The 26,063-nt window shown below is 39.8% G+C and overlaps 2 protein-coding genes across 28 annotated transcripts in view; one reads left to right on the top strand and one right to left on the bottom strand.

The window, feature by feature from the left end:
• Positions 1 to 16,692, bottom strand: part of DCP1B (decapping mRNA 1B) — a 62,340-nt gene extending 45,648 nt beyond the window's left edge. For 2 of the 5 annotated variants that reach the window (XM_044416975.1, XM_044416977.1), the window contains exons 1-3: positions 10,595 to 16,692; positions 6,814 to 6,854; positions 918 to 1,045 (exon numbers count right to left, since the gene is read on the bottom strand). In XM_044416975.1, the coding sequence (XP_044272910.1) occupies positions 918 to 1,045; positions 6,814 to 6,854; positions 10,595 to 10,747 (322 nt within the window). In that variant the 5' untranslated portion in view covers positions 10,748 to 16,692. The remainder of the gene's footprint in view (positions 1 to 917; positions 1,046 to 6,813; positions 6,855 to 10,594) is intronic. The other 3 variants (XR_006413450.1, XM_044416978.1, XM_044416976.1) reach the window with 3 other exon arrangements.
• The window catches only part of CACNA1C (calcium voltage-gated channel subunit alpha1 C), a 536,805-nt gene that overhangs the window by 4,603 nt on the left and 506,139 nt on the right, over positions 1 to 26,063 (top strand). For 19 of the 23 annotated variants that reach the window (XM_044416960.1, XM_044416969.1, XM_044416966.1 and 16 more), the window contains exon 2: positions 8,213 to 8,221. The exons of 3 other annotated variants lie outside the window; for them this stretch is intronic. In XM_044416960.1, coding sequence (XP_044272895.1) covers positions 8,213 to 8,221 — 9 coding nt within the window. The remainder of the gene's footprint in view (positions 1 to 8,212; positions 8,222 to 26,063) is intronic. One more of the 23 variants, XM_044416950.1, reaches the window with a different exon arrangement.

Here is a 26,063-nt window from a genome sequence, read left to right as displayed (position 1 = left end):
CTGCAGCATGTAGAGAAGACAAGATTAGTCCTAGCATAATAGAATTACGAAGTATTGAGTCTCTAGCTACGACAGTTGCATTAAGAACTATAATAAGGGTCAGTTACACACAACATGTAAATACACTGAAATGAGTTTTAAAGCCATACTTTTAAAAAAAGCAGTTAGGAGGAGAAATTTAAAAAAATGGGTTCCTTAACCCTTTCTCTGCCTGCTGCTTCTCTTGCCCACAATGTCCCCGGCTGCTTTTGTTGCCATGGGGTTTTCATGACTTGGCCAGGGTGTTCTGCATTTTGGGTCTCTAGATGGTTATACAGCTGCAGACAGATGAACCTTCTTCCCAGGTTTGGTTGTTGTCAAGCTCAGCAGAGAACAAAGGCAAACCCACCATCATTTAAAGCAACTGAATCCTCTAGGAAGATTGCCAACATGATTTATTTATTTATTTAAAACATTTCTATGCCGCCCCATTCACCGAAGCCTTGGGGCGGCTCACAACATAAATTAAATATAATACATTAAAAATATAAACAAATTAACAATATAAAATAAGTCACCCTGGCCAACTATACTGTAGCTTGTCCACTTGCATACAGAGCCTGTTTAACCACACAATGAACCTATCTGTCTGAACATAGCCTCACCCTTGCATTTAATTTGTTAGTCATCCTAGAGAATCTTGGAAATTTACAAATAAGCAATATGAACTGATAAATTAACAATATTTAATATACTTTCTTATGGAAGAAGCTTTAAAACAACCTTTTCATGTTTTGGTGTACACAGTTCTGAAATTTTCTCCTTGATATAGCAGTCATTAAGAACTTTTTAACGAATGAGGTTTTCAAAACGGGTCTACAAGAAGCATAATGTTACCTCAGAAATTAAGCTACTCTATGCACAAAAAAGGTACTTACATCTGGCATTTCTGTAGAGTAAAAAAGGGTCTTGTAACTGGAAATCCAGGTCTTTAGTTATAGGTTCTGTCCGATTCTCTATGCTCAGCCTATTCATAATAGTGAATCCATAATTCGGTGAAGCTGATCTACAAATCATCAATTCCAAAATAATTCAATCAATTAAAAGACAGAACATTCTGCTATATAAGTAAGGCTATAAATGTGTAAAAAAAAGGCACATTCTGAAAATCTGAGGAAACATTTGTTTCTTAAGAGAGATTGTATTTTCTCTACAATCTCAACTTGGGTAAAAGGCCCTCATTTCTACTTCTTTGGTTTGCAGCTGTTGTTTGGAACTTATGTGTCACCTTTTAATTTGTTGCTTTTCAAGTTAATAGAATACAAAGTATTGCATGAAAGTTATCTTAAATATCATTTCTGATGCTATAAGGGCTACAATTTCTGGGATGCTTAGCAAGTGAGAGGAGACACAAAGGAGGTATATAGAATTATCAATGGTGTGGACAAAGTAGATAGGGAGATACTTTTCTTTCACTCTCATAAAGCTATACGCTGGGATCATCCCAGGAACTTGTTTGGTATAAGATCTGAACAAATAAATGGAAGCATTTATCACAGAGCATATAGTTAAACAACTTGATTTGATACCACAAGATGTAGAGCCAGTTCACACATAATGATGATAAAACTTACCCTAATTAAGGTTCTGCCACCATGTTAAATATTCAATCTCTAATCAGGCCAATCAGGGTTTGTTATATGACGACTGAATGTAGGCACTACAAGCTAATTATGGGATAAACAACCCATAGTTACCTTATAGTTGGTTATTTTAAAGGGCTGCAGAATGTGGCTGGAACATTGTGTGGCAAATCTCAATTCATAACCCATGATTTGTTGCTCTCACTCATGAAGCTTGCTTGCTTGTAACCTGCCCCAAAAGCGGTGTGGCTAATGTGGTGGACTAGAAATAAAATCAAATAAATAAATAAAATGAGCTTGTCTTTAAAAGGGGATTAGACAAATTCATGGCAGGGAAGGTTATCAATGGTCACACACCACAATGGCTATATATGACTCCCAGTATCAGAAACAGGATGCCTCTCAATGGCAATTGCTGGGAAAAATGAAAAGCGTGCTGTTGCCCTCAGGTCCTGTTTGTGGTTTCCCACAGGCAGGTGACTGGCTACTGTGCAAAGACGATGATACACCAGATGAGCTCTTGGCTCATCTTACATTTGTCATTTTCTTTGTTTGCAGTTTTAACACACAAGTTATTGTAACCGGTGCATATGGGACATTCTGAATTAGAACCAAGGGTAATACAGATCATCTCCTCCAGCCTCAATGCAGGGTCAGGGCGCAGCTACAGGATCCATGACAGACAGCCATCCAGCCTCTGCTTAAATAACTCCAGCAAAGGAGAACCCACCACCTCCTGAGGCAGTGTGTTCCATTGCTGAACAGCTCTCAGTGCTAGGAAGTGTTTCCTAACATCTAGCTGAAATCTGTTTCCTGATAATTTCAACTCACTGGCTCTAGTCCTGACCTTTTAAGCAACAGAGAATTAATCTGTTCCATCTTCTGGTATGACAGCCTTTCAGGTATTTTATGTATCTTCTTGATCTCTTCTCCAGTCTAGACATGCCCAGCTCTTGCAAGTGTTATCATTCTTCAAATATTGCAAGGTCACATAGAGCTGCAGCTGGCAGAGTCACTCTCTAATTTCTGTTTCCATTATACTTTTGAACAGTTGGAAAGTGTTATTGTTGAAATATAACATATGAAATTTACTAATATTTGTATCAACAAAAGGCATTATGAAAATGTAAACAGAAAATAAGAGTATAACAGAGCTGCTAAGAAACTAACAAGAACCAGAAAGAGCCAGGTTCAAAACTATGGAATAGACATAGTAGGCAGTAGTCTTGGGCAAGCTATCATTCTCTCATGATGACCAAGGAAGGAACTATGTATGGGAGAACGTATTTGCAAGGTGTTCTAGCCTGGGAGAACTTGTTTCCCCAGAATTTCTCCCTCCACTTCAAGCAGCTGAACATAGGGGATGAATTATGGCAATTCTAGGCTGACACTGCTGAAGGAAACAAGTCAGACCTCACTTGGGATTACATAGGAACTAGCTGGCCTAAAAAGCAGAGGTCTGAGGACTGGAAAAATTAGGTAGCAAACTGAACATGATTTCTAATCAAATGCTGTATACAATCTGGCAAATTTAGAAGTGTGTAATTTCATAAGATTTGATATGTGCTGATTTATCCAGATTCTTTGCCCTCTTTCCATTTACACTGGTATTTTATTAGTCTGCTCATGCGCACACACAACTTTGAATTCCCCGCTCCCCATACTGAAACTAATGGGGTAAATTAGTTGAAGCATTTCCAAGCAGGCACAGTTGAAGGACCTGCCTGCTTCATATTCCTCTAAGAGAAACCTCTGCCCAGCCAAGGGTCTACCACAAGTAGGAACACTACTGCTGGCAGATTTGGATTTGTGGAATGTTCAGAGAGCCTCTGGAACACTACCTCTGTGCCAGTGGAAGGCAGGGTTGGATACTCATACACTAGAGGTTAAGATTGTTCTGTTAGTTATCTTTGAACTAAGTAAAAATTATTCATGGAATACTTCAGTGTCTGGCAGCTTAAGACAATAAATTTTCAGCAAAGGTGGCCAAAAGAGTGGCTATTAGCAAGCCTATTAAAGATTAAATCATAAGCCAGACAATTTAAACAACAATATAAAGTAAATGAAAGCTATTTGTAACATACAACAGAACCCCGAATGTATTTCCTCAGCTCAACATCTACCCTAGCAAGCATAATAAGGAATGTAATATACATACAGATAAAAATAAAAATGTAATTTACACAGGTGGTTGGACAACATACTTCAGCAACAAAGGACTAGTTTACATTTTATGCTCTAACCATGTATGTTATGGGAAGCATAAAAACGGTGTGCACATTTACAGACATGGCACTTCCAGCCTTATTTGATGGTGCTGCTTCCAAGCAAACTCTGTTGGAAAGGCATTGCAGTGCACTTTTGGACTTATAGACAGGTGTACCTGTGAAGGGATATAACCCATCTATTTTTAGTAACTCATAACATTAGCACTACAAACCAAGCACACAAGATCTCTTTGCATCTATTTGTATGGATAGAAAGAGGCACTAGACAGAGGAAATGAAGTTCAAAATAACATGATTGAAGGTATATTAAACAGCTATACTTATATGAACTAATAGGATGCTCCTGTATTCAGTGTAATCACCTCATAGACTACAGAAATCATGTTTCCTCATGCTGTACTCTGATTCAGGTTACAATTTTATGTACTTTTACCTGGCAGTAAGACCAATGAACACAATGCATCTTACGTCATTCTGTATAAATAGCATTCAGCTATTTTTGTTCACAATTTGTTTGCCAACCTTTTGGTCTTGTTCTGGCCTGATTATAGTTGTTCCAGGGTTTTGTTTTCAATTAGGAGTTAACTATAATATTGCCCTTATTAATAAATTTATGGCAAAACTGATAGAGGGAAAGGAATACTTTTCCTGCTGTTAAGAGAAGCAGAACATAAGCCAGCTAGGAGAAAATAAGTTTTCTCACTTGAATAAAAAGGATGTGGTACCTAAAAGAACAAAAGCTATAAAGGAAATGGACCCATGAAGCAATCAGATGAGCACTGCATGTTTCTCACTCGATATCAAAACTTAGTTTAAGGTGAAAATGAGTCAACAATGTAATGTGGCTGCAAAAAGGGCAAATACTATTTTAGGTTGCATTAATAGAAGTATCACTTTAAAATCATCTGGAGTACTAGTTCCCCTTTACTCAGCACTGGTTAGGCTCATCTGGAATAATGCGTCCAGTTCTGGGCACCACCGTTTAAGAAAAATGCAGACAAGCTGGAAAAGGGTTCAGAGGAAGGCAACAAGGATGATCCAGAGACTGGAAACAAAGCTCTATGAGGAGAAATTGAAAGAACTGGCTTATTTAGCTTGAGAAGAGAAGAGTGAGCAGAGATATGAGTACTTGAAGGGCTGTCACAAAGAGGAAGCCCAGAATCTCTTCTTTATCATCTCAGGGCGCAACACACAGAAAACTGGGCTTAAGTTACAGGAAATGTGATTCTGGCTAGTTATCAAGAAAACATTACTGATGGTTAGAGCAGTACAACAATGGAACCAATCACCTAGAGAGGTTCCTGCACTACAGATATTCAAGATGTAAATGGACAGCCATCTGGGAGGGATGGTTTTTAACTTGGAGTCATGCACTGAACAGGGGCTGGACCCAATGACCCTCTGGCCCCTTCCAAATCTGCTAATCTATGATTCTATAAAAAGGATTTCCTAGTTGCAGATTCTATGAAGCAGGTCACTGTTTGCACCTTAACAGGCAAGGTAGTTCTATGCTACTGGTCTATGTTATGGCCTACCTGGCACCACCTTTGTCATCTTTTCAGCACCAAGTTAAGAAAGCTCTCTACACCAAGGAATAAAAAAAACCTCTAAGAATATTTATAAGTCTGATGGGGCACCCATCTGTAACAGATCTATTCTGTATTATTTTTGGCTGCTTATTTTTTAAAATTTTGCATTTTGGAAAAAATAGTGTTTTGTTGTATTGTGGTCTTGCTCTAAGAGCTGTTGCAAATTCCCAAGAAGAAAATTGAAATGAAATTATAAACAAATAAAATCTACTTTATATTTTCCTGTTGCCCACACTGGTTTCTCTGTTTATTTACATTTTAAGTCTTCTTCAACAATGTGTTATTCTTTAAGGAGATTCTTTTTCTATTTTACACTTAACCATTTTAAGCCTACACCAGCTCTTTTTCTCTTAGGAGTAAGACAGAAATTAAGCAACACATGTTAAATTGACAAAATATTAATAATTAGAGGAGAAATGGGATGATAAAAGAAGGAATAAGAAGGTTCAATTAGCATGACACACTGCAGGAATGAGGTAGCTGGGATGAAAGAGAGACAGGGGATACAGGAATTGGGTAGCAAACCTAAAATGGCTTCTAACCTAGTGGCAGGAAAAGGTCTGGTAAATTTAGGATATAATGATGTAAAATTTCAGAAATGCTGATTTATCAGGATTCTTTGCTGACTGTTTTTTACTTGTGCTGGTATTATGTTTATCCTGCAGAGAAACATTTTCTTCATGCAATTAAATGTCTTCACTACTTAATTATCCTTGGAGGAAGGGGTGTAGTAAGAAGCCTTTTCACAAAGCCGACTGATATGTGGCCTTTAAAAAATTAATTGATTTTAATTAATTAATTTTTAAATTAAATCACATTTGATTGGCACCTTGCCTGCTTTGAAGATTCACACCTGATAAGGCAGTAGTTCAAAACATGTACCTGTGCTGATCTAATCCAAGGTATCCTTTCATTTGCTCTGTATTTTTTGCTCTTTTAGGACAACATGACTTTCAGGAAATGATCCTATGGCCCCTAGACATTGTGAAGTAGGGCCAAAGGATAGTTTGGATTCCTATCCCCTAGGTCAGAGACAGCACTATGATGTCAGAGATGGAGCTTGGAGCTCTGACTCCCCCCTCCCCACTCCCTCCCAGCCAGTGCAGATAGAACTGCACCAGCTTCTCTCCGAAGTCAGGAGCGCAACCTTCCAGAAGAAAGTTGGGGAGGACTCTGGAGTAGCCAGGATATGAAGTATCCAGAAGCTGCCCCAGCCTCCTTTCCTCCTCTTCTGAAATGCTCTAGCTAGATGGCTGACAATGGTCATCTAATGAAAATATAGCGTGAGAGGAGCTGTGAGTTTGGGAGTTTACAAACATCTCTACAGAATTATGCCCTAAACCACTGATCTTACAAATGATGATAATTTCTCACCTTGTGTAAACAAACAGTGTTCCTTCAACATCAGTCTTCTCCTAAAATCAGACAAAATGCAGAGAATGAAAAATAAATCCTTTCAGTGAAAACTACCTGCTCAAACTACCACACAAAGTATAAGCAAGTATAAGCAAGTGGATAATCTAAACTGGGGGCTGCTTCAAATATTGCAAGAGTTAAGCATGTGCTTTTAGACACATGATCACTGACTGATCACTGCTTTACTGATGTGTACATATACATTGCATCACTGTACATATCTTTCAAAACATTTAAGTATCAGAAATGCAGCATGTGGAATAATTTCCCAGAAGGTAACTTTAGGGCTAGTTGTCCGCTTTACGGCTGTTCATTTGTTATAACACCGCCACCTCCTCATATCGTATTTTGACAGAGAATGAGGTTGCTTTACTGAATAATAATACTGTTGTTTCATGTGAGCTAAAATACTCCACACAAATTGTCTTATTGCACTGATGCAAGAACAAGCACTTAAGAAGCCCTACAGAAGTTCTTCTTTGCTACCATTTCAATAGATGCCTACTGAAACTGGTGCATACAGGGCATGCTACTTTTTGAAATGAATTTATAAAAAATAATGAAGACTTTGACACTGTTCATATCAATTTCTGCTGAGTATCAGAAAAATGTGCCAGGAATTTGTAGAAGCCACAGCAAAACACACCACAGCACAACAACTAATCAAGATTCTGCTCCAGGCCAACCAGGAATTACATACCTGCTCTATATATTTAATTTAAAACAGATCTATATTCAATGTATTTGTTCATTGACTGAGACAGCCAAGAGCAATACAAAAGTAGTTGTTTCAGAAAATGTATAAGGGGCACAGAAAATATTAATAAAGAGCCACGGATCTGCTATGCTGGCCACAAATTTGCATAGCAATAAACTGTCTTTTTTAAAATGCCACATATGCAAAAAAAAAAAATCAACCTAGGCAATAGAGTCCTGTAAATAAATGACGGCAGATTAAAGGAATTAATACAAAGTGGCAGTTGATATAATCTAGTAAACCTTACTTATCGGCCTTGGAACATTCCTTCCCACTGTTCTGAAATAGTATAAGAAAATCTAACAGCACAATATGATATGATATAATCAAAGTCCATCTTGTTTAAGATATGACATACTATATGCTAATATCTGATATCTTTTCAACATGAATACAAAATTTTTTAATATGTAACACCCAGTACAAATAGGTCAGGACAGTCAAAATGTTTCCAAAGAAATCCACACATTCATAGACAACTCAGTATACAATAATGCTAAACTCGGAAAACCAAGGCTGAAATACCGTTCAACAAAACACTGAAAACTCAGATTTTCAATATTAGTGGATATGTGTAACTCTCCCCTTTTCTCTTTCCAGCAGATCAAGGTGAGAGACTTCTAAAGTACAACGCTTTATGGAGCTACAAATGCCAGAATGGCTATATGCAGAGTGCTTGTATACAGAGTGGTTGTATTCACAAACATTGGCAGGAATGGCTTGTTGTTATGCATGAATACCAAAAGCATGATTAAATACAGCATGTTGGGTTACCATGAATCACCATGGAGAACCAACAGTCTATTTCCCCAATGCTTGGCTGCCTCACCACCATGTTTGCCACCTGGCCAATTGCCCTCCTACCCGCCACTTGACAGGATCACCCAGATGCCCACCTTGCCCCCTTGGTGCTGCTGTGCCATTTCTCTTCCTGGCATGACCTCACTGTCCCCTCACCTGCGAGGCTGCACTATCCCTTCTCACGCAAGTGTGCAAGAGAGGACAACCTCACTCATGAGGCCATAACAGGAGCGGGCATGGCAGTACAGCCATGCCAGGCAGACAAGACAGACATCTTGGCAATCCAGCCAGGCAGGCAGGTGATAGGCCAGGGGAAGCAAAATATGGGTGATCGACCAGGCAGTGGACAAAGCGGCAGCACATCAACGGGGCATCAGGGATCACGAGCTGGGGAGGTGGACAGGGAGCTCCACCAGCAGCAGTGACTGTGAGGGCACCCATGTGTGGCACTCCTGCCTAGTTGCTGCTTTGTTGTGCTTGTGGCACCACCATGCTGCTCTAATGAGTAGTCAGGGGCTCCGCAGAGCAGCAGGAAGAAAGTGGCAGCTGATTGAGAACACATCCAGGGCGGCATGTGGGCCAATGGGGGAGAAGCAGGCAACACAGGCAGAAGCTGTGTGCACAGAGATTGCTTCTCAGCTATGGCTGCTGATTTGCTGCCATTTGTAGGGAAGATGGAAACTATTCATGAGTAGTTACCTCACAAAACAGAGGACACAAGAAAAGCAAGGCAACGGTGGAGAAACCATTTGTGTTATGTGTGAACAGCCCCAGTGAGTAATAAAGGTGTTACATGTAGCATCAATCAAGGTAGTGATTTCTGATCGGTAGAATTAGCTCTTGTCCATGTAAGGGCTTGATTCCCAACTCCCCCTCCTCACTCCCTCTCAAGAAGGAGGCTGGCTTCTCCCTCTGGGAGGTTCATGTGGCACATGGCTAAGACAGTGGGAATGCTGGATATTAATGAACTGGTCCACTTGTTTGGCTTGACAACCCCTGGGTTGATGAACTCACACTCCTCCCACTCTGGCCCTCCTAGTGTCTCTCCTCAAACCAGAGCCTGACTGGTTTTCAACCAGCCACTTAACTACTCTCATTTGTTAACCTGGGCATTTCGGTGAGGCAATCTAGATCTTCCTCTTTCATTTAGCTCATCTTCAGAGTCTGAGCTTTCTAGCCTGGAATGCTGTATTTTGAGACCAGCAGATCTAATCACTACAATATGACTTAGAGAATATGGATTCATATAACTGTAAGGATAAAGTAAGAAATACCTGTAATGTACAGGGTCACAAAAAGAGCAGCCAGTGTTGAAGAGTTCTGGAGAAGCACTTGCTCACTATTTCCAAAGCAGGAATTCCAGGAATGGGACCCATTACTAAGGGAAGGTATTTTCTATAATATTCTATAATATTCTATTCTATGAAAAGAAGTTTTGCTTTTGAGGGTTGTAAACCCATCACCTTATGAAGAACTTCAGTCCCAAGGACCAAAACTGGTCCTTCAAGGGTCACAATCCAGCACTCTGGAGTTCCTGAAGGGATCATTCCCCTTTCCTCCAATCACTTGTTGTTTAGTCTTTTCCTGGCTTTTGTGTAGTTTTTTGTAGAGAAATTGAAATACCTTGCTTAAAATTTAGTTACTGACAGTAAGACTTTTAAGCTAAGATGTGCATGTGATTCTGAACCCTTTCCTTCCAGCTGCTCCTGTCATTGGGCTGTTCAGCCTGACAGATTTAGATAGAAAGCCAATGCGGGAGATTACAAACCTCATCCTCAGGCGCAGTTTAGGCCTGTATGGAGAACAAAGTGCCCTCATAAGCAGGAAAAACACCAGTGGCAGTTTCCTCTCTCTCCTCAGCACCAAATGCGACGGGGTTTCCCCGCCCCCCACAACACTCTTCCCTGCTATCCTCTGCCAGTGCACCATCCCCTCCTCATCCAGTCATCAACAAGGAAAATTAAATTAAACACCAAGGCAATGGTCTTTTACAGAGTTTACGGGGACTTCCCACTCAGCAGACATTTTTTAAACATTTTTTTCCAGATTGCCCCAGCACTACAGAATTTACGGCAACAGAATGACGCTGCTGTTTTAAAGAGACAGCTACTTTATTTCGTCCGCGTTCCCATTTCAACACCCCCCCCACACACCAACCCCGGATTACACACGCTCACGCACCCACTCATTGGCACGGTGCCCGAAAGTGTAGAGCGCCACCTGGCTGGCCACGTCCACGATGCTGCTGATATAGGGGTCGTGCTGCTGCAGAGCCGCCAGGCTGATGTCCAGCCCCTTGCCCAGTGGGGCCGCCCCGGCCACCGCCGCAGCCATCTTGCCTCCGAGAAAACAACACTAGAGCTCGGGGCAGACACGGTTAATCCAGAGCCGAGAAAAGGATGGAACGCAACTGTTTCTTTCCATTACCTCAAAGGAAATTGAATACCGGGCTTAATAATCGAGCACCGAGTCCGGGGAGCGCGGGATTGTTACCATTGGCAACAGTTCTAGCTTAAAAAGCGGGGCGTTAAACGTGAGAAAACGTAAACATCCAAACTTTCCGCAATTGTAACATCAGAATAAACAAAGACCTAATAAAAAATATTCAGCAGTTGAGGAAATAACAGATTATCTTTAAAATGCCAGAAAACAACGTTCTTATACCAGAGAGTATTTAAGTTTAGCAATACAGCTACAGGGAGATTTTGTGTAGTAGCAAAACCGTCAACCCTATATACATTTTACTCAAATGTTTTTAGTAGCATGAAACAAGCTCCTAAATTCATTCCTAGAATAAAGCAGGTTGATAAGATAAACCTTGCCATGTTCCCCCTCCCCCACCCCAATCCGGCCTTCCCTGATATTAACAGTAGTTAAAGAAAATTCACATGTAGGGCAAAAGCTGAAAGCTTGTTAAAAGCAAGAGGAAACTTATATCCACCCTGCCCCTTCAGGTACCTTCATTTTACCATGTTTTTTGAAAAGGAATGCTGCCGTTTGATAGTAGACTTTGTGGGAAAGGGAGTATCTTAGAGGCATAATTTCCTGTGACAAGGCCGAAACCTTCATAGAATAGTGGAGTTGGAAGGGGCCAGAAGGCCTTTGGGCCCAGCTCCCTAATATTGCAGACCGCTAAGCTGCACCATCCATTCAGATGACTGTCCAAATGCATTTTGAATATCTTCAGCTAGGGAGAGCCCACAACTTCCCCAGGTAATTGGTCCCATTGAATAGATAGTGCAGGAGATCATTAATCCACAATTGTTAAAGAGCTTTACTTGCTAGGTGCTCTTTCTGTGTTTATTTTTAAATGAGTTGTCATAAATCTGTTTTACTCTTTGAGTAAGAGTTTCTTTTTAACCTTTTTTTGTTAATTCTTAACTTCCATGAAGACTATTTTTGGTGGAAAAGCAGTATATTATCTTAATATTCAGCGCATTCTTTCTGTATTTTTCATTATGCCAAGGAAAAGTTTCCAAATGTGTAGGCCACATCTTTCCTTCATTTGTTTATATTGACCAACTCAGTTTTCCTCTTGTAAAAGCAGACATGAGTTTTCTCTAATTTTCCATCTGCAGTTTATTTATTTAAAAATTTCTATGCCGCCCCATTCGCTGAAGCCTCGGGGTGGCTTACAACATCAGTTAAAATATAAAACACATTAACATTATAAAATAAGTCGCCCTGGCCGAAGAATTAAGCAAATAATATTAGCAATTAAAGTTTGTCAAGAGTACTATAGAAACTATAATAACAAGGAACATTTATTTAGTATAAAACCCATCCATTAGCATAAGGCTTGCTGGGCAGCATTACAATAAAATCAATAATACCATTAATAAAATAATACAATTAAAATATTGTAACAAATAGACAAACTGAAACACTATACATATGCATATAATATACACCAACCAAATATTACAATTAATAAATTTCTGTATCTTGATCTGCAATACCAGACATTTGGGAGCTTAAGGGTGTATGAATGGTCATTTGCTTGCTTTGGAAGGGAAGATGAAATCTCAAAAGTAGACAAAAATGAAGGTACAGTTGGACCAACTTTTTTTTAAAAAAATATATTTCTTCTTAAAGGCCTTTCAAAGCAATGCATTGTGTTCTCTAGCTTGCAATGTAATACTAAAAAGAATTCCCCTGAAGAAAAAAAATATAAAAGCTCAGTAGACCAATAAAATATTCTGTTTTTGCCCTTGTTATTGGGGCCTTCCCTTCTTTGGTTTCTAATTTGTATGCTTTGCCACTCCCTGAACTCACTGTCTGTGGAACAGTGTACAGAGTGATGGATGGAGCAATCAGAGGACAGCTTAATCAACCATGATACTTATTTTCATAAAAATTGGCTCAAGTTACTTGCTAGCATGTGACAGGTTTCAGGTTGATGGTCCTCTGATTCAGTCTGAGAGCCTGTTTTAAATTCAAGGCCTTCTTTTTCATCTTGAATTAAAAAGTCTATCGAGAATCAACCTACTTACAGCTATTGAACAACTATTTTCCAGACTAGAAAATGGTTTAAACAAAATGCACACATTAGTTTTTTATATGTAAATATGTAGCAGTGCCCTCTAGTGGGACACTCTTAACTGCTATGACATAAAAAGAACTCTGCTATTGGTTGAAAACTTCTGTTCAATGTCTAAAAGAGTAAGTGTCCATTCAGTTTCCTATTGGCCGCAGTTATTTGCCGACTGAGTAATTACATGTATGATACACTCATACTTGTTTAGCCATTTGTTAATTATACATATTTCTGGCCTCCAGAAAACCAAGAAAAAAGACATGAAAAGTGTGATTTCACTAATGTCACCCAAATGCCTCCCAACCAGGTGCATATTAGGGGTTCAATAAACATGTATTGGCACATGCTTGGCAAGTGGGAAGGGCTGGCAGCTGAATTCTTGATGGGTCCCCAAATTTAATAAAGCCTATTTCTACTAATGCCATTTGAAACTTGTAAAGATACTCCATTTTCAGAATTGTGAAGCACTCTTATACACCTATTATAGACACCCATATTTCTTGCCTTGCACTCTGGTTCCTATCAGATTGAGGTATTTTCACAATAGTGCTTACTCTGGATTATTCAAGCTGCATTTTACAGTTTTTACAGGGCATCAAAATTAGCATCAAATTGTTGCTCCCTTTGTTTTCCCCGTGGTTCTTCTGTCTTTTTTGAAACCACAGAAAAATGCAACTTAAAAGGAAGTAGAAATGGAACAGTACAAGAATCACCACAGGTGTACATTAACCCATTCTTACTTTTCTTTTTATACATATGTAGTTTTGAAATGTACAGTGATGCATCAGCCAAGTGAATCTATTTCTATGCAGCTACTTCAGTGAACCATCATTATTACATTTCCTGCTGATGTTGCCAGTCTAGCACCAGTGCCTGTGACAGCTGTATGATACTATTTCTGAGGGAGTGGTTTGGTATTTTGCAAGGTGGTAGGTGGTACAAACATCCTGATCAATCAATCTGATAGGAACCAGAGTGTTCTTGTTGTTCAGAACAAGAACAGTTTAGCTACACTTTTCTTCCCTGCTCTGGTTCTTTCTCCATTTTTATTTATAAGTCCTACCCCACATTCCCACAGAGGTCTTTAGCTGGTAGAACAAGTCAGAGTCTTTTGGATTGTTCTGACTTTGAGAGTATAGGCTGCTGTGACTTTTAGCACTACCAAGGCATGCATTAGAAAGAATTTGGAAAACTTGCAGAATTGGGAGGAAGATATAAACCAGTCTTTGAAAATCAACCTTTGCTGTGCCCATTTGTCACAAATACCTATAATCATGAACAGATTGCAGGATCAGAATCAAGCCCTCAGGGTCATTCAAAAATAGTCTGTAATGGTCAGGGGATCAGTGAGAGAGAGTCCAGCTGTGTAGTTGTTTAGACTGAAGTAGTTATAGGAGCAAGCAAGGTTTAGAATGATTCTCTCTAGTAGCATACACACCAGACAGAAAACAGACAAAATTAGGTGGCAGTTAGGCAGAGTACGGCAGGGACAACACATGGCCACAACCTGCAAAAAAAAACCTGAGGCAAGTAACTAGCAGCACTTGTGAACCTAGGAATTTGTTGCTCAGGCAAAGTACTGCATCCTAATTGTGCAAGTGTTAGTCCTGGTAGATTAGTGATATTGAATCAGTTCCTTGAGGATGGAACCTTGAAGAATGGAAGCACTGCCATAATAGACCCCCCTGCCATTTAGATCAAGCTGGCTTGGCAACAGATTGCCAGTAGCAACATCTTGCTAGTGGAAAATTCCAGTTTGCCAGCAGGGCTTCCCACAAACTGTTCCTGTTGGTCTAAATAAACTTTCAAGAATGCTTTCCCCCAGTTCTTTTATTCTATCATTGTGAAATGACAGTACTAGAATAGTCAAACCAAGGCAGGTTCCCTGCTGTGATGGAGATTATGGGAGTGATGGCTGTCCTTAGAGATGCCATAGGTAGACTGCTCTGGAACAGGAGTTACCTGTTGCCCGAAGAAATGGTCTAATGCAGAGATATGTAAGAACAATAAAAATAAGCTAAGTCTTTAGGTGCGGCTATCTGTGCTTGAACTGGATCTGGCAGTGAGGTAGGGAGCTGCCTTTACACTTTGCAAAAATGAATGGTTTTTCTAGAAATTTGATGTGAAGCAGGAATCTGTTTGGGTGCTAATGCTATGAACCATTATCTTACACTCACTCACACATATATTCTTTATATCACTGAAATGCCATAAGTCTCCAGTGACCTTCAGTGACTGGGTAAGTGCTGGAGTGCCTGGGAAAGTAGTGGAGTGCCTGAAATTTCTCACCACTCAGATGTGGGCTATACATGCATGACAATATGCAAAAGATATATGAAGGCCATTATGCCTGAAGAAAAGATGCAGCTGCACTATTCAAGTGTGCAGAAGAGGAAATAAAACAGACATACAGTATATCTGTTTCAGATGGTGAGGGGAATATATGCAAGCAAAAAAAGTAATCATTGCAATTTGCTCTCAGTACTATGCTGAATTCATTATATTCCTTGACAAATTAAATATGATATTCAAGTAGTCAGAACATGATTGTGACGTTTTATTTAAAAATATATTGATCCCCAACATGGTTGATACTGGAGTGGCAAGATTAAATGAAACATTCTAGTGTTGGCAGGCTGTGAGCCAAATCTACTCCCCTAAATGTCTGGCTTCCAGTTGCCAACCACAAAGACAAAAAGGAGTGTAGCTGACAGCATCTGTGTCAATGGAACACGACAGAGTCTCATGTTAGGGTAAGGACACAGAGCTTTGGGCTCCCAGTCTTTGCCCTCTTTGTGGAATAATCTTTCAGTAAAACAACCAGGATACTAGAATCCTCAAAATTGTTCTCAAAATGTGGAGGGTGCCTTCCATTCCAGTCTATTTACTGACATGGTATTAGGACAGAAACTGCCTTAGTTGCTCAGCTGAATTACTTGCACTGTAGACTTGATGGTAGGAGGGCAAACCTTTTGTTCTACTAGGCCTCTCAATGGCATTTGACACAATCAATAATTATTGTATATCCTTCTGCCCCAACTACCTGGCCAAAGCTTAGGAGACATTACAGTGGTTCCAATCCTTCCAAAACAATGATGGCTGATTTTGCCATCTGCCAGACAAACTCTGTTGTTTTCAAACTCTTTTTATTTCAGCCCTGAATACTTGTACCAATATATTTTCCAACAATGGCATCAAAACATCCCCACAAATATCAGGGTAAGATTACATTTTAAACCTACAGCCACTGAAGTTGATCATTTTCCCATCCAAAGTACTGATTTGCTGGTGTAGGAGCCTGCATCATTGTCCCTGCCTCCTTGATTTAAGAAGCCTCATGTTCACAATATGTAAACTGCTGTCTTAGAGATTCTTTGGGCAGCCTTACTAAAAATATCAATAGGCTATCTTTTTAAGTTGACAGTGGACACTCTGTTTCATCTCAGTGAGCATCACAATTGTGATTCATAATTGTTCATTTTTCATGCATATTAATATAGTACATTGAAAGCCCTAGGATTGTTTTCACAGACTGAAATCATTTTTAAGTGAACTTCTTGCTCAGGGACCAGGCAGAGGAGACTGAACCATGAGGGATCTACTTTTAAAAAATGATTTGCCTAAAACTCTGTAGTTTCATCTATGAATTTATATTTTCAACAAGCATTATGGCATCAATCCAACCCTACGTGTTTTCACCTCTACAAATATATAGATATATAAAATATCTAATCACCAGATAAGGCAAGAGTAGGCATCCTCCCAAAAAATTAACAAATATGATCACTCAAAACTGTGAGATCTGTTGTAAAAAATGTGCACTTTTCCTACAGTTATTGTGCTCCTCTTTAATTTCTCAAGGAGAAAAGAGCAGTTGTGAAAAAGTTCAACATTCACATCAAAATTTTTAAAAAATGTGTACATAAATGTTTCATATGTGTGTCTAAAATACAATGTATGCACATATCAGACAAGTGCTATGAAACAAATGTATGTGCAACAGACCCATAGTTCACTGCAGAGCTTTGCTGTGTAATGTCAGGAGCTGTCAGGGCTGGTACTGTGAGTTTTCAGTTCTATGTATGGCTGCCCCATGTGGTGTACTGTTAGAAATGCAGCTTGGAATATCTTTTTGGCAGTAAAATACTATGGACTGGCTGTACTCACCAAGGGTGGCTGGGTGGGAATGGCTATAAAAGGCCTCCTATTTGAACTGGACCCTTGCCTGAAAAACAAGGATCTTCCTGGCTCTAGAATGTTTCTGTGTCTTCTCTGACTCCTGTCTCTGTCCCTCAGCTCTGATTTTTTGGCTCACTGCAGAAACTGTCTACTGCTCAGCCTTGACATATATTGGCAAATACAGGCCTGCTATTGCACAACGCATAAGTGGATATGAGCACTGCTTAGAGCTTGTGCAGTGAGATACAGTTTTGCAGGTGGAAGGAGTCTCAAATGCTTGAATTTTCTCTCAGCTTCATTTAAAAAAAATTGTGTGCAGTGAACAAGTATATCAATGATAAAGGTTTAACACAGGGGTGCATAACGTATAGGCCACAGGTGGCCTCTCAAGTCCCATTGAGCAGCCTCCTATTGTTGCACTGCCACTCCTACTGTCAAAGCCATTGCAGCACTGACTGGAACTGCACAGTGCTTTTTTGACCATGTTTATACCTGCCTCCCACTGCCAGTTTGCCATGTTTGGAAACTCATCCTTCCCCTCATTGCTGATTACTACTTTTCTGGACTCCCTTGCCAAATCTTTTCCTGAAAAGCATCTTCCTGCATTTAGGAGTACTCTCTAAAATCTGGAGTTGGAGAGAAGAATCATAGAACCCTCTATAAAGGTCTGCCAGATTGTCTTCTAGAAGATGATCTGGCAACTGCTTGCAGGGGGATGTTCGACTCTTTACTCTCTTTGCTGTGACTGCTGTCGCAGTGGCCATAGAACAGAAAAAAGCACACTTTTCAAATGCACAGGTGTATTTTATGGTGTACAAGAGTGTGTGTATATATGTTTGCACACATAATATGCAAAGCTGGCCCAAGAGATGTTGCTGCTTGAGGTAAAGAAAAGTTGGCCGTCCTTCCCATTCTGTGCGCAAAAGTGACTGGACTGGATGATGAATTTGTTTTTAACACTGTCTTGATAGGACAGTGTTCTCAACTAAACTGGAAGGCAGCAGGCTAATTTAAGGAGCACAGAAGTAGACTGCAAGGCAAGTAACTGTCTCAACAAACACCTTGCTGCTGCCTTCCAGCATCTGCTGCCTGACATGGCTGCCTCACCCTGATTAATGGTAGGGCCAACCCTAAACATACGTATGGCTCTCATCTCTGCATCCACCATCAGTTACAGTTCTTGGAGCCAAAAAATACAATGTATCCCAGATTTAGTGTGTCTTATTTGTTAGATTACTACTTGCAGGAAACTTTTTATCCAGGGATGCACTGAAAAAATTGCAGCTTGGAGTGGTACAGTCCAGAAATCTATTGTCTTATTCTGCATAATCAGGGCTAGTTTGAGAGGTAGGCATAGTGGGCACCTGTCAAGGCTCACACCCCCGCAGAGGATCCTGTTAAGACCCTTGGAGCCTCCAGGCCCTTCCATTCCTCTGTTTGTTCCCCTCTCAGAGTATGTAAATCATAACAAAGGTAAGAAGATAAGGCAGAATCCTTTGTTTGCCTTGTGTTTTTTTCTGCAGTTAGTTGTATAAATAGGGTCCAGAAGGAGAAGGGAAGAGAATGCATAGTTGGCAGCTGTGGGCCTCTTGAATTATCTTACCCTAGCACTACTACCCCTCACCAAGGTATAGGAATTTTCTTAGCAAGTTCTGACTCCAAATTGAATGACATCTCAGCCAGATTTGAGAGTTGCTTCTAACATTACATTTTGCTGTATATATGTAAAAAAAGTCTACATTTTGCGTGCTCTGTTTGAAATGTGTTTACCCATATTTAGAAGCTGTTTCATGCCACTGCACCTTATGTACTGAAGGCAATAGAGATATTTGGGATTTTCATTCATGATGTTGTGTCATAGAATTTACACATTTGCCCTTTGCACCTGGGTACAAAAAATATCAAGTGTTAGCAACAATGGGAGGATTGAGAAAATGACTTCTGTAGATTAAAAGTGAAGGATATTAACAGCCTGCCGCCCTTCCCTAAACATCAATTGGCAGCTGAGAGAAAAGTCTAGGCTTAATCTTTTTGTGGGAATTTGTTTTCCCTGGTGTGCTTTGAGTGCTATTGGATTGTTTGGCAGTCACTTCTCTACTGTCTGATCCTTTTTTTTTTTTTGGTCATTTTCAAGTGAGGCTGTTACTGTGATATGTTTGCTGTCAAAAGGAATTTACAGGCACATTGCCCTGCCTGATGGCTACAGCAATGCACAAGGATTTCCTAAGGAGAAACTTCCATTCAAAGTGCCCAATGTTTCTCATCTTATAATCACACTCTGGCATATTCCCAGCTCTATTAGTTTCATTATCACTGCAATTTAATCTTGCAAAAAATAACTTTCACTGGGAATGCAGAGGCCTGATGCAGTCTTTGGGCAATGTGACTGGAGACAACAGTGTGGGCAGAAACACATCAGCCCCTACAATCTCAAATGTTTAATTTTAATACCAAAATAGCTTTTTACTTGGTTCAACTGAAAATTGCAATATTCAGGATACACCACTGTGGTCTCTTTGTATCACTGATTGGCAGCCAGAGACCCAGTGGGTCAAATCTGGCTATCATTGATTCACTGTGCAATCATGAAGACTGTTAGCCCTCCCCAACTTCTTTTCAATTGAATTTAAGGAGAAATGGCAACTTCTCAACTCAGGGCATGTGGTATATACTCAGTGACTATGCAGATGCTTGTGATAGAAAGAAAGAAGCAGAGGGAAAAAAGCTGGACTATCATCCCATTTGATGGTCACTCTAGTTGGCAGCCACTGCTGTGATATGCATGATGTTCTGAAAGTTTTTGTCCTTTGCAGTCCCTACTAGATAAGTAATAGTACTGGCTCTGTGGTCTATATTCTCAAATCAGTTCCATAAATAGGAGTGCAAGAAAAAAAAGTCTCCTCTTTTTTCTGAGGGTGATATCAAACATTACCATTTTAGAACTAAACTACTTAAATGGGAATTACTGATGTCTAGTGGATAGACTTGAATTTGTATCTGTAAGATTCCAATTTCACATATCCATTTTGTAACCACTGTAGACTAATACACCCATACAATATTAGGAATTAATATAATTGTTTGCAAATTAGAGTGCTATAAAAATAATAAGTATGCCATGGGAAACTTGTGATGCATCTAGTGATATTTTTAAGCAGAAAGGAAAATGGCTGTTTAGGTGCATTGTTGTAATAGCTAGTAGGACATAAGAACAATAAAGAAAGAGAAATGTTCAAGAGCCAGTGTGCTGTGGTAGATTGTTGGACTGGGGACCTGGGATATCAGGGTTCTAGTCCTCAGTTAGCCATGAAACTTACTGGGTGATTTTGGGCCTGTCATGGACTCTCAGTGCAACCTACCTTGTGGGGTTGTTGTTGGGAAGATAAAACGGACAGGAGAACTATATAAGCTATCTTTGGTTCCTCACAAGAGGAGAATGGTGGGATATAATGCGGTGTAATAATTTTACATCTGTCTGACCACTCCTGTATGACAAAGATGAGTATAGCTATCCCTTTCTTGGTTGGCTCCTTAACAATGTTTGCAGAATATAAAATAAGAGAAGCAACCCCAATTCAAGTCAATGAGAAGTTGGATTTATTAGAAATTTAGTATGTAAAATTGAATATTTTAACATCACGTCCAACAATATTGTGCCACAGTATCATAAGGAACTTGGTTGTCATGGAAATAGGTCTGGAAAAACAGTAATTCAAAGCAGTCCTCAAAGAACACTGAATTGGATACAGTGTAGAAGGTTTGTGATATATCATGTTGGTTAAGTGTGCCGGGCTTGCTTGTTGTACCAGGCTCATTGCTTTGCCTCGGTTTAAGAAAAACAGCATATCAGTTATCTTCAAAGAGCACTATTATTGATCAATTAGCAGCATCTGTGCAGCATTAAAAGCCATTAGTTGTCCATAAGTGAAGATCCAGTGAAACCTACAGTGGCTTCCAAATGTTTTCTAAGGAAAATGTGTCTTAGTTTGGATCAAACTGGAATTGTACCAGTGCCTTGGCCTATATGCTTCCTGGGACTGAATGATGGATCCTAAGAAAGGAGAAAGAGCTGAAAAACATGGGTGAATGAACAGGTAGGTAGAGACTGGGATTTTTTCTTTCTTACTCAATACAGCCCTGCTTTTGGATGTAAAGCCACCTTGGTAGGGAAAGATGACAGGCAGCTAAAATTTATTATACTGACAGATGGTACAGGACAGTCACATTCAATTTTAATGGTAGTTGTATTCAGATAGGATACAGAATTTAGCTTGTAAAATGTTCTGGAGTTCCTACTACAACTTAGGTTATTACAGTACTTACAAGCCAGACCTCACACTTGAAGTGCATGGTCAGTTTTACGGCTCTGAACTGGCCCATGCCAAGGCCTTTCTGTCTGTTACACTGACACCCACCTTCTGTCCAGTCTGGGGCCAGCAATACAGGCCTCCATGGTTCACGCCTACCATGCTGTTCCAGGTTGTGTGTGTAAGGGAGTGCAGGGAAAGCACGGATGTAGTGATGGTCCAAATAATTTTGTTGACTGCAGCAGAAAAATCAAATGGCAATCCCTCTGGGTGCGAAAAATATAATAATTAACTGAACAGTGGCTGTCCTTCAATTCTACCCCCAATTTTGTCACTTGGTCCAATATGGCAAAACTGGACCAACTGGAGCCCTGAGAACCGCAAAACTGACTTAAATAGCACAAGGAGCTGAATAGCAGCTTAATTAGGCCAGGATAGATGGGGAAGATTCTGTGTTCATACTGTGAGTCTTGGATGCATAAGCTCTATGTTTCTTCTTTTAAGCATGCATATTTGCTGTCATGCCATTTCATCTGTGATTAGGATCCTTCATTTAAAGAAAAATAAAGACATTATTTAATACTGTAAGGGGCCAGGATGTAGGTAGCTGGACATAAGAACAAGGAACCTGAGGCAAGACAAAGATACTCAGTAAGGCAAGATAGACACTGAACATCACCTAGACATCCTTAGACAATAAGGATCAGGCAAGATGCAGGCACTAAAGCAACAGAATAATCTACACTACTGAGGGCAGCTCAAGAGGGAAAAGCTTGTTCTTATGTAACTCTTCCCCCAGGGCTCCCACATAGACAATCTTATAACCAATCGCTCTATAAAATTTTAATATGCACCAACTTCCAGTATTCTGGCAAATGAGTGCAAAATATACCATGCTGATTGATGAATATTTGGTGCTTATTCAAATGCATTTGGTTAAGGGTGCAATCTTATATGTGGCTTCATAACTTCTGAACTCAGGCATTCAATAGAGTGTGGGAGAAATGTCCAGGTAAGGATTACCTCTGTATTCCCCTTGACCTCAAACCATTCAGTTGGCCAAATTTAGCCATCTAAATGATTTCTCCTTCCTCATGAAGAGGAGGGACTAAAGCATTTTTGCTTTCAGCAGAAGCTGGTTGTGTCTTGCCCCTCCATTCCCTGGCTGTCCCAAAAGTACTCTTCTGGCTTCACAGCCTCTGCCTGTGTAGAAAGAACTATGAGAGCGCGTGGGGGTGGGGTGGGGGCTCTGGAGGCAAAATTCCTGCTGCAACCTGAAAATGTTTTTCTTAAGTTGCAGCAGGCGCTTCACACTTAGCTGTGGCCGGCCAGCCAGCCAGTGTCTCCCAATCATAGGACTGAACCCTAATATTATGTATTAAATCAACTGTACTGTGAACAGGGCAGTAGGTAAAAAAATCAATTGTTCAACTGTAAAAACATAAAATCTAAACAAAAGTGTGATTACACTGAGAATCATTAAAAAATTTAACCTGCAAAAGCATAAAATCATAATTTAAAGTTTAAAAGTTATAGTTGAGTAATAAAAAATTAACCTGGCACCAGGTGTAACAGGAAGATAATCCAAATGTGGAGTATCTGCACATAAAGGCTTTTTCTTTTATTGCTATGAACTTAATTATTTTGTAGGAGGAATAGAAGGGTCTGGTCGTCTTAATGCGTCGGCATGTTAACAATGGGAGCAGGTGTTCCTTCAGATGTTTGGGCCCCAAGCAGTTCCTCCATAGTTAAAAGGAAGCAATCAGTAACATTCTTCCTTGTAAAAGTCAGTGCTGTGTGGAGTTAAAAGTGTTGGATGAGGACTTCCAGAATTAACTCCCCACTTGGCCATAAGGCCCAGTGCATGACCTTGGTCTATAGCAAGGGACTATCTTTCCACATCACTTACCCCACAGGTTTATGATGAAGATAAAAGATGGTGGGAAAGAATCATGCATGCCACTTGGAGGGAAGGCAGTATATAAATGCAGTCACATAAATGCAAGTGTATTATCACAGGGGCACTGGGAGCTCAAGTAGTGATCCTTGAGGTGAGAATGGGTATTATAAATACATGGGGTCCTATTTTCTTCCATGGAATGTTGAAGAGTATATTAAAAGCTCTTTAATAATCCAGAAAAAAAGCATTTGTGAATTGACAGCCCTAGTTTCTTTCAACCTGCTGTAGGGTAAAGGAAAAAAGAAAAGCTGCATTGTCCTAGAAATGAAAATTGACAAGGAATAATCCTTTTTTTGTGTAGCCTGATATACTCTGGCATTTTGTGAAATGTATTCTGTTATTATGGCCATTTAAAATGAATGAAATGACTTTTCTTCTGGAGTCTGACCTTCATTTAGCAAATCCATTTTGTTGTGTTTGAACGAAGAGCATTTGGAGCGTGCCAACTTCATACTTTTATCAATCTCATGTCTGCTCTAAAAGAGCCAGAAATCATTAACCAATAAGAAGAGGTAAATAAACTGCTTAGCTAAATGGTAACTTTTGCCTGTTACTTAGGGAATAAAAAACCTAAACTTTTTACTGTCAGAAAAAAATCAGCTCATTCTTTATATCTGATGCACCTTGACATTTCCATATTATTACACATACAAGTCTAGTTCATGCAGTATAACTTACCAAAGCAGTATCAGCTACAAGGGATTTCTCTCTTCAAATTTCAGACAAAAAGGTCTTTAGCTAAAGCATCCATTCTTATGAATGGTTATCTGAACCAAATCTGTAGAGATTACCTCACACTCTTTTGACTGTTTGACAGCTTGTGCAGGGTTGGGGTGGGGATGAATATCTACAAGCATACATGTATACTGATTTATTTCTAATTTGCTGATTTAGTAAAACTGGACAAATATAGTTTTATAGGGCCACTATAGCTGGAGTCAGAAACCTCTTCCTCTAGAACTTCACAATGATTATTATTACTACCTAATTGTAGTGTCTGTTCATGGGAAATTCTTGTGCAGAGTGGCTTGTTCTTGAGAAAATAACCAAGATATGTATTTTGTTGCTATCACTAGCACTTTCTCTAATATGTCTTTTGGTCTGCAAAAGACTGCAAAGCAGTTAAGAGCAAAAAAGGTCATGATGTAATTGAAGTTCATGACTTATATGTCTTCTTCTATTAACTTATGATTTGCCCTCATGTGAAAACAATTGGAATTCAAGATAAAGGCAGATACCTTCCTGACCTCAACATTGACACTCTAGTCAAGTCACCCATGGAGCAACCTGCAATTAGCCACTGTGTATTTTCTATATTCAGGAGTGCTGACAGTTCAGGCTATATCATTTGAAGATTTTAAGGGATGTTAACAGAATATGGATGTCATTAGGCAAAACTTAAGAATTCACCCATATTTATCAGTAAGCTTAGAGAAAGTAACTTTACAACATGAGTGGGACTGCCACCTCATATAGAGCAGGCTCAGGGCTTACTGTTCTCCCTTGCCTCCCAACCTCCTACCCTCAGTTTCTTCTTCAAACTCTTCCTTCCTGCTACTTCTGGCTTTACTTCTGAGCTCCGTATGTATTGCTGTTGCCACCATGATTATCACCACTGTATCATTATTATGGGCAGAGCTGCTGAAATATGAAAGCCTATAACATTAAGAATAATCCCTAGTTATGGTATTTCTGCTTTCATCACTGAATGTGCTAAAGGACTACAGAATAAGCTACACTATAATGTTGTTTCTATTTTTTTTTTACTACAGTCAGGGCAATCTGATATTGGGTCATGGATTTAGTGGGAGCAGAAATATCATCTTCGCCCATACATGCCTATGCAGACTTCAAGATCTTCTTCAGAGTCATTGCTCTATGTGCTTCTACCAAGAGATGCAAAGGCATGATCCTCTGGATGGTAGAGCCCTTCATACAGTTCTTGGTGTGAATAACACAGGGTATTACCTTTCCCCTCCCAGCATTTTCCTCCTGTACCATTTTGCATGCACAGTAGCAAAAAAGGTAGAAATGCAGCTTTCTAACCTCCTATTCTGATATTTGCCCCTCCACCTGTCTCCAGATCCCATTCAGAGCATCCATCTCTTTCCTACTGTCTGAGGCTTTGCCTCCCTGCTTGACTTGGGACTTTCCACAGATGCATCTATGGGATAGTTGGGGTTTTGGTCAGACTAAGTCAGTTCTCTCATTCTGAAGATATGTTCATGCAAAATGCATTCCATTCATTGCATCCCACAGGAGAAAAATATGTTGCTTCAGTTGTAGACATTTTTGCCAAGAAATTGCAGCTGTACTGGTGGAGATTCCGATTAATAAGAAATGTTCTTTGCATACAAGCACATCTCTGAGGGTGCTTGAACAGCATCATGTGAAGAGCAAATTGATTTTGTGACTTGTATAAAACAGTGACAAGTTCTGCACATGGGTGGAAACAACATTGCCAAGTTTTCTTTTTCTGTGTGTCTTCCCTCCTCCACTGCACAGATGCCTGCTGCTGAACATTTCCTGCCTTCCGAATGCACAGAGTATGTTGCTTTCTGCAGGAAGGGCACTGTCACAAAGTAGGACATTTGTTCATCCAGAGGACCGGAGGAAAACAGTGGCTTCCTGAAAATAACAGTTTGACTAATTGGGTCACCCTGGGAG

Source organism: Varanus komodoensis, unplaced genomic scaffold, assembly GCF_004798865.1.
Source record: "Varanus komodoensis strain SLA01 unplaced genomic scaffold, ASM479886v1 scaffold85, whole genome shotgun sequence".
Lineage (NCBI taxonomy): Eukaryota > Metazoa > Chordata > Lepidosauria > Squamata > Varanidae > Varanus > Varanus komodoensis.
The sequence above is the reverse complement of the archived record's forward strand: the minus strand, read 5'-3'. Positions and strand labels throughout refer to the sequence as shown.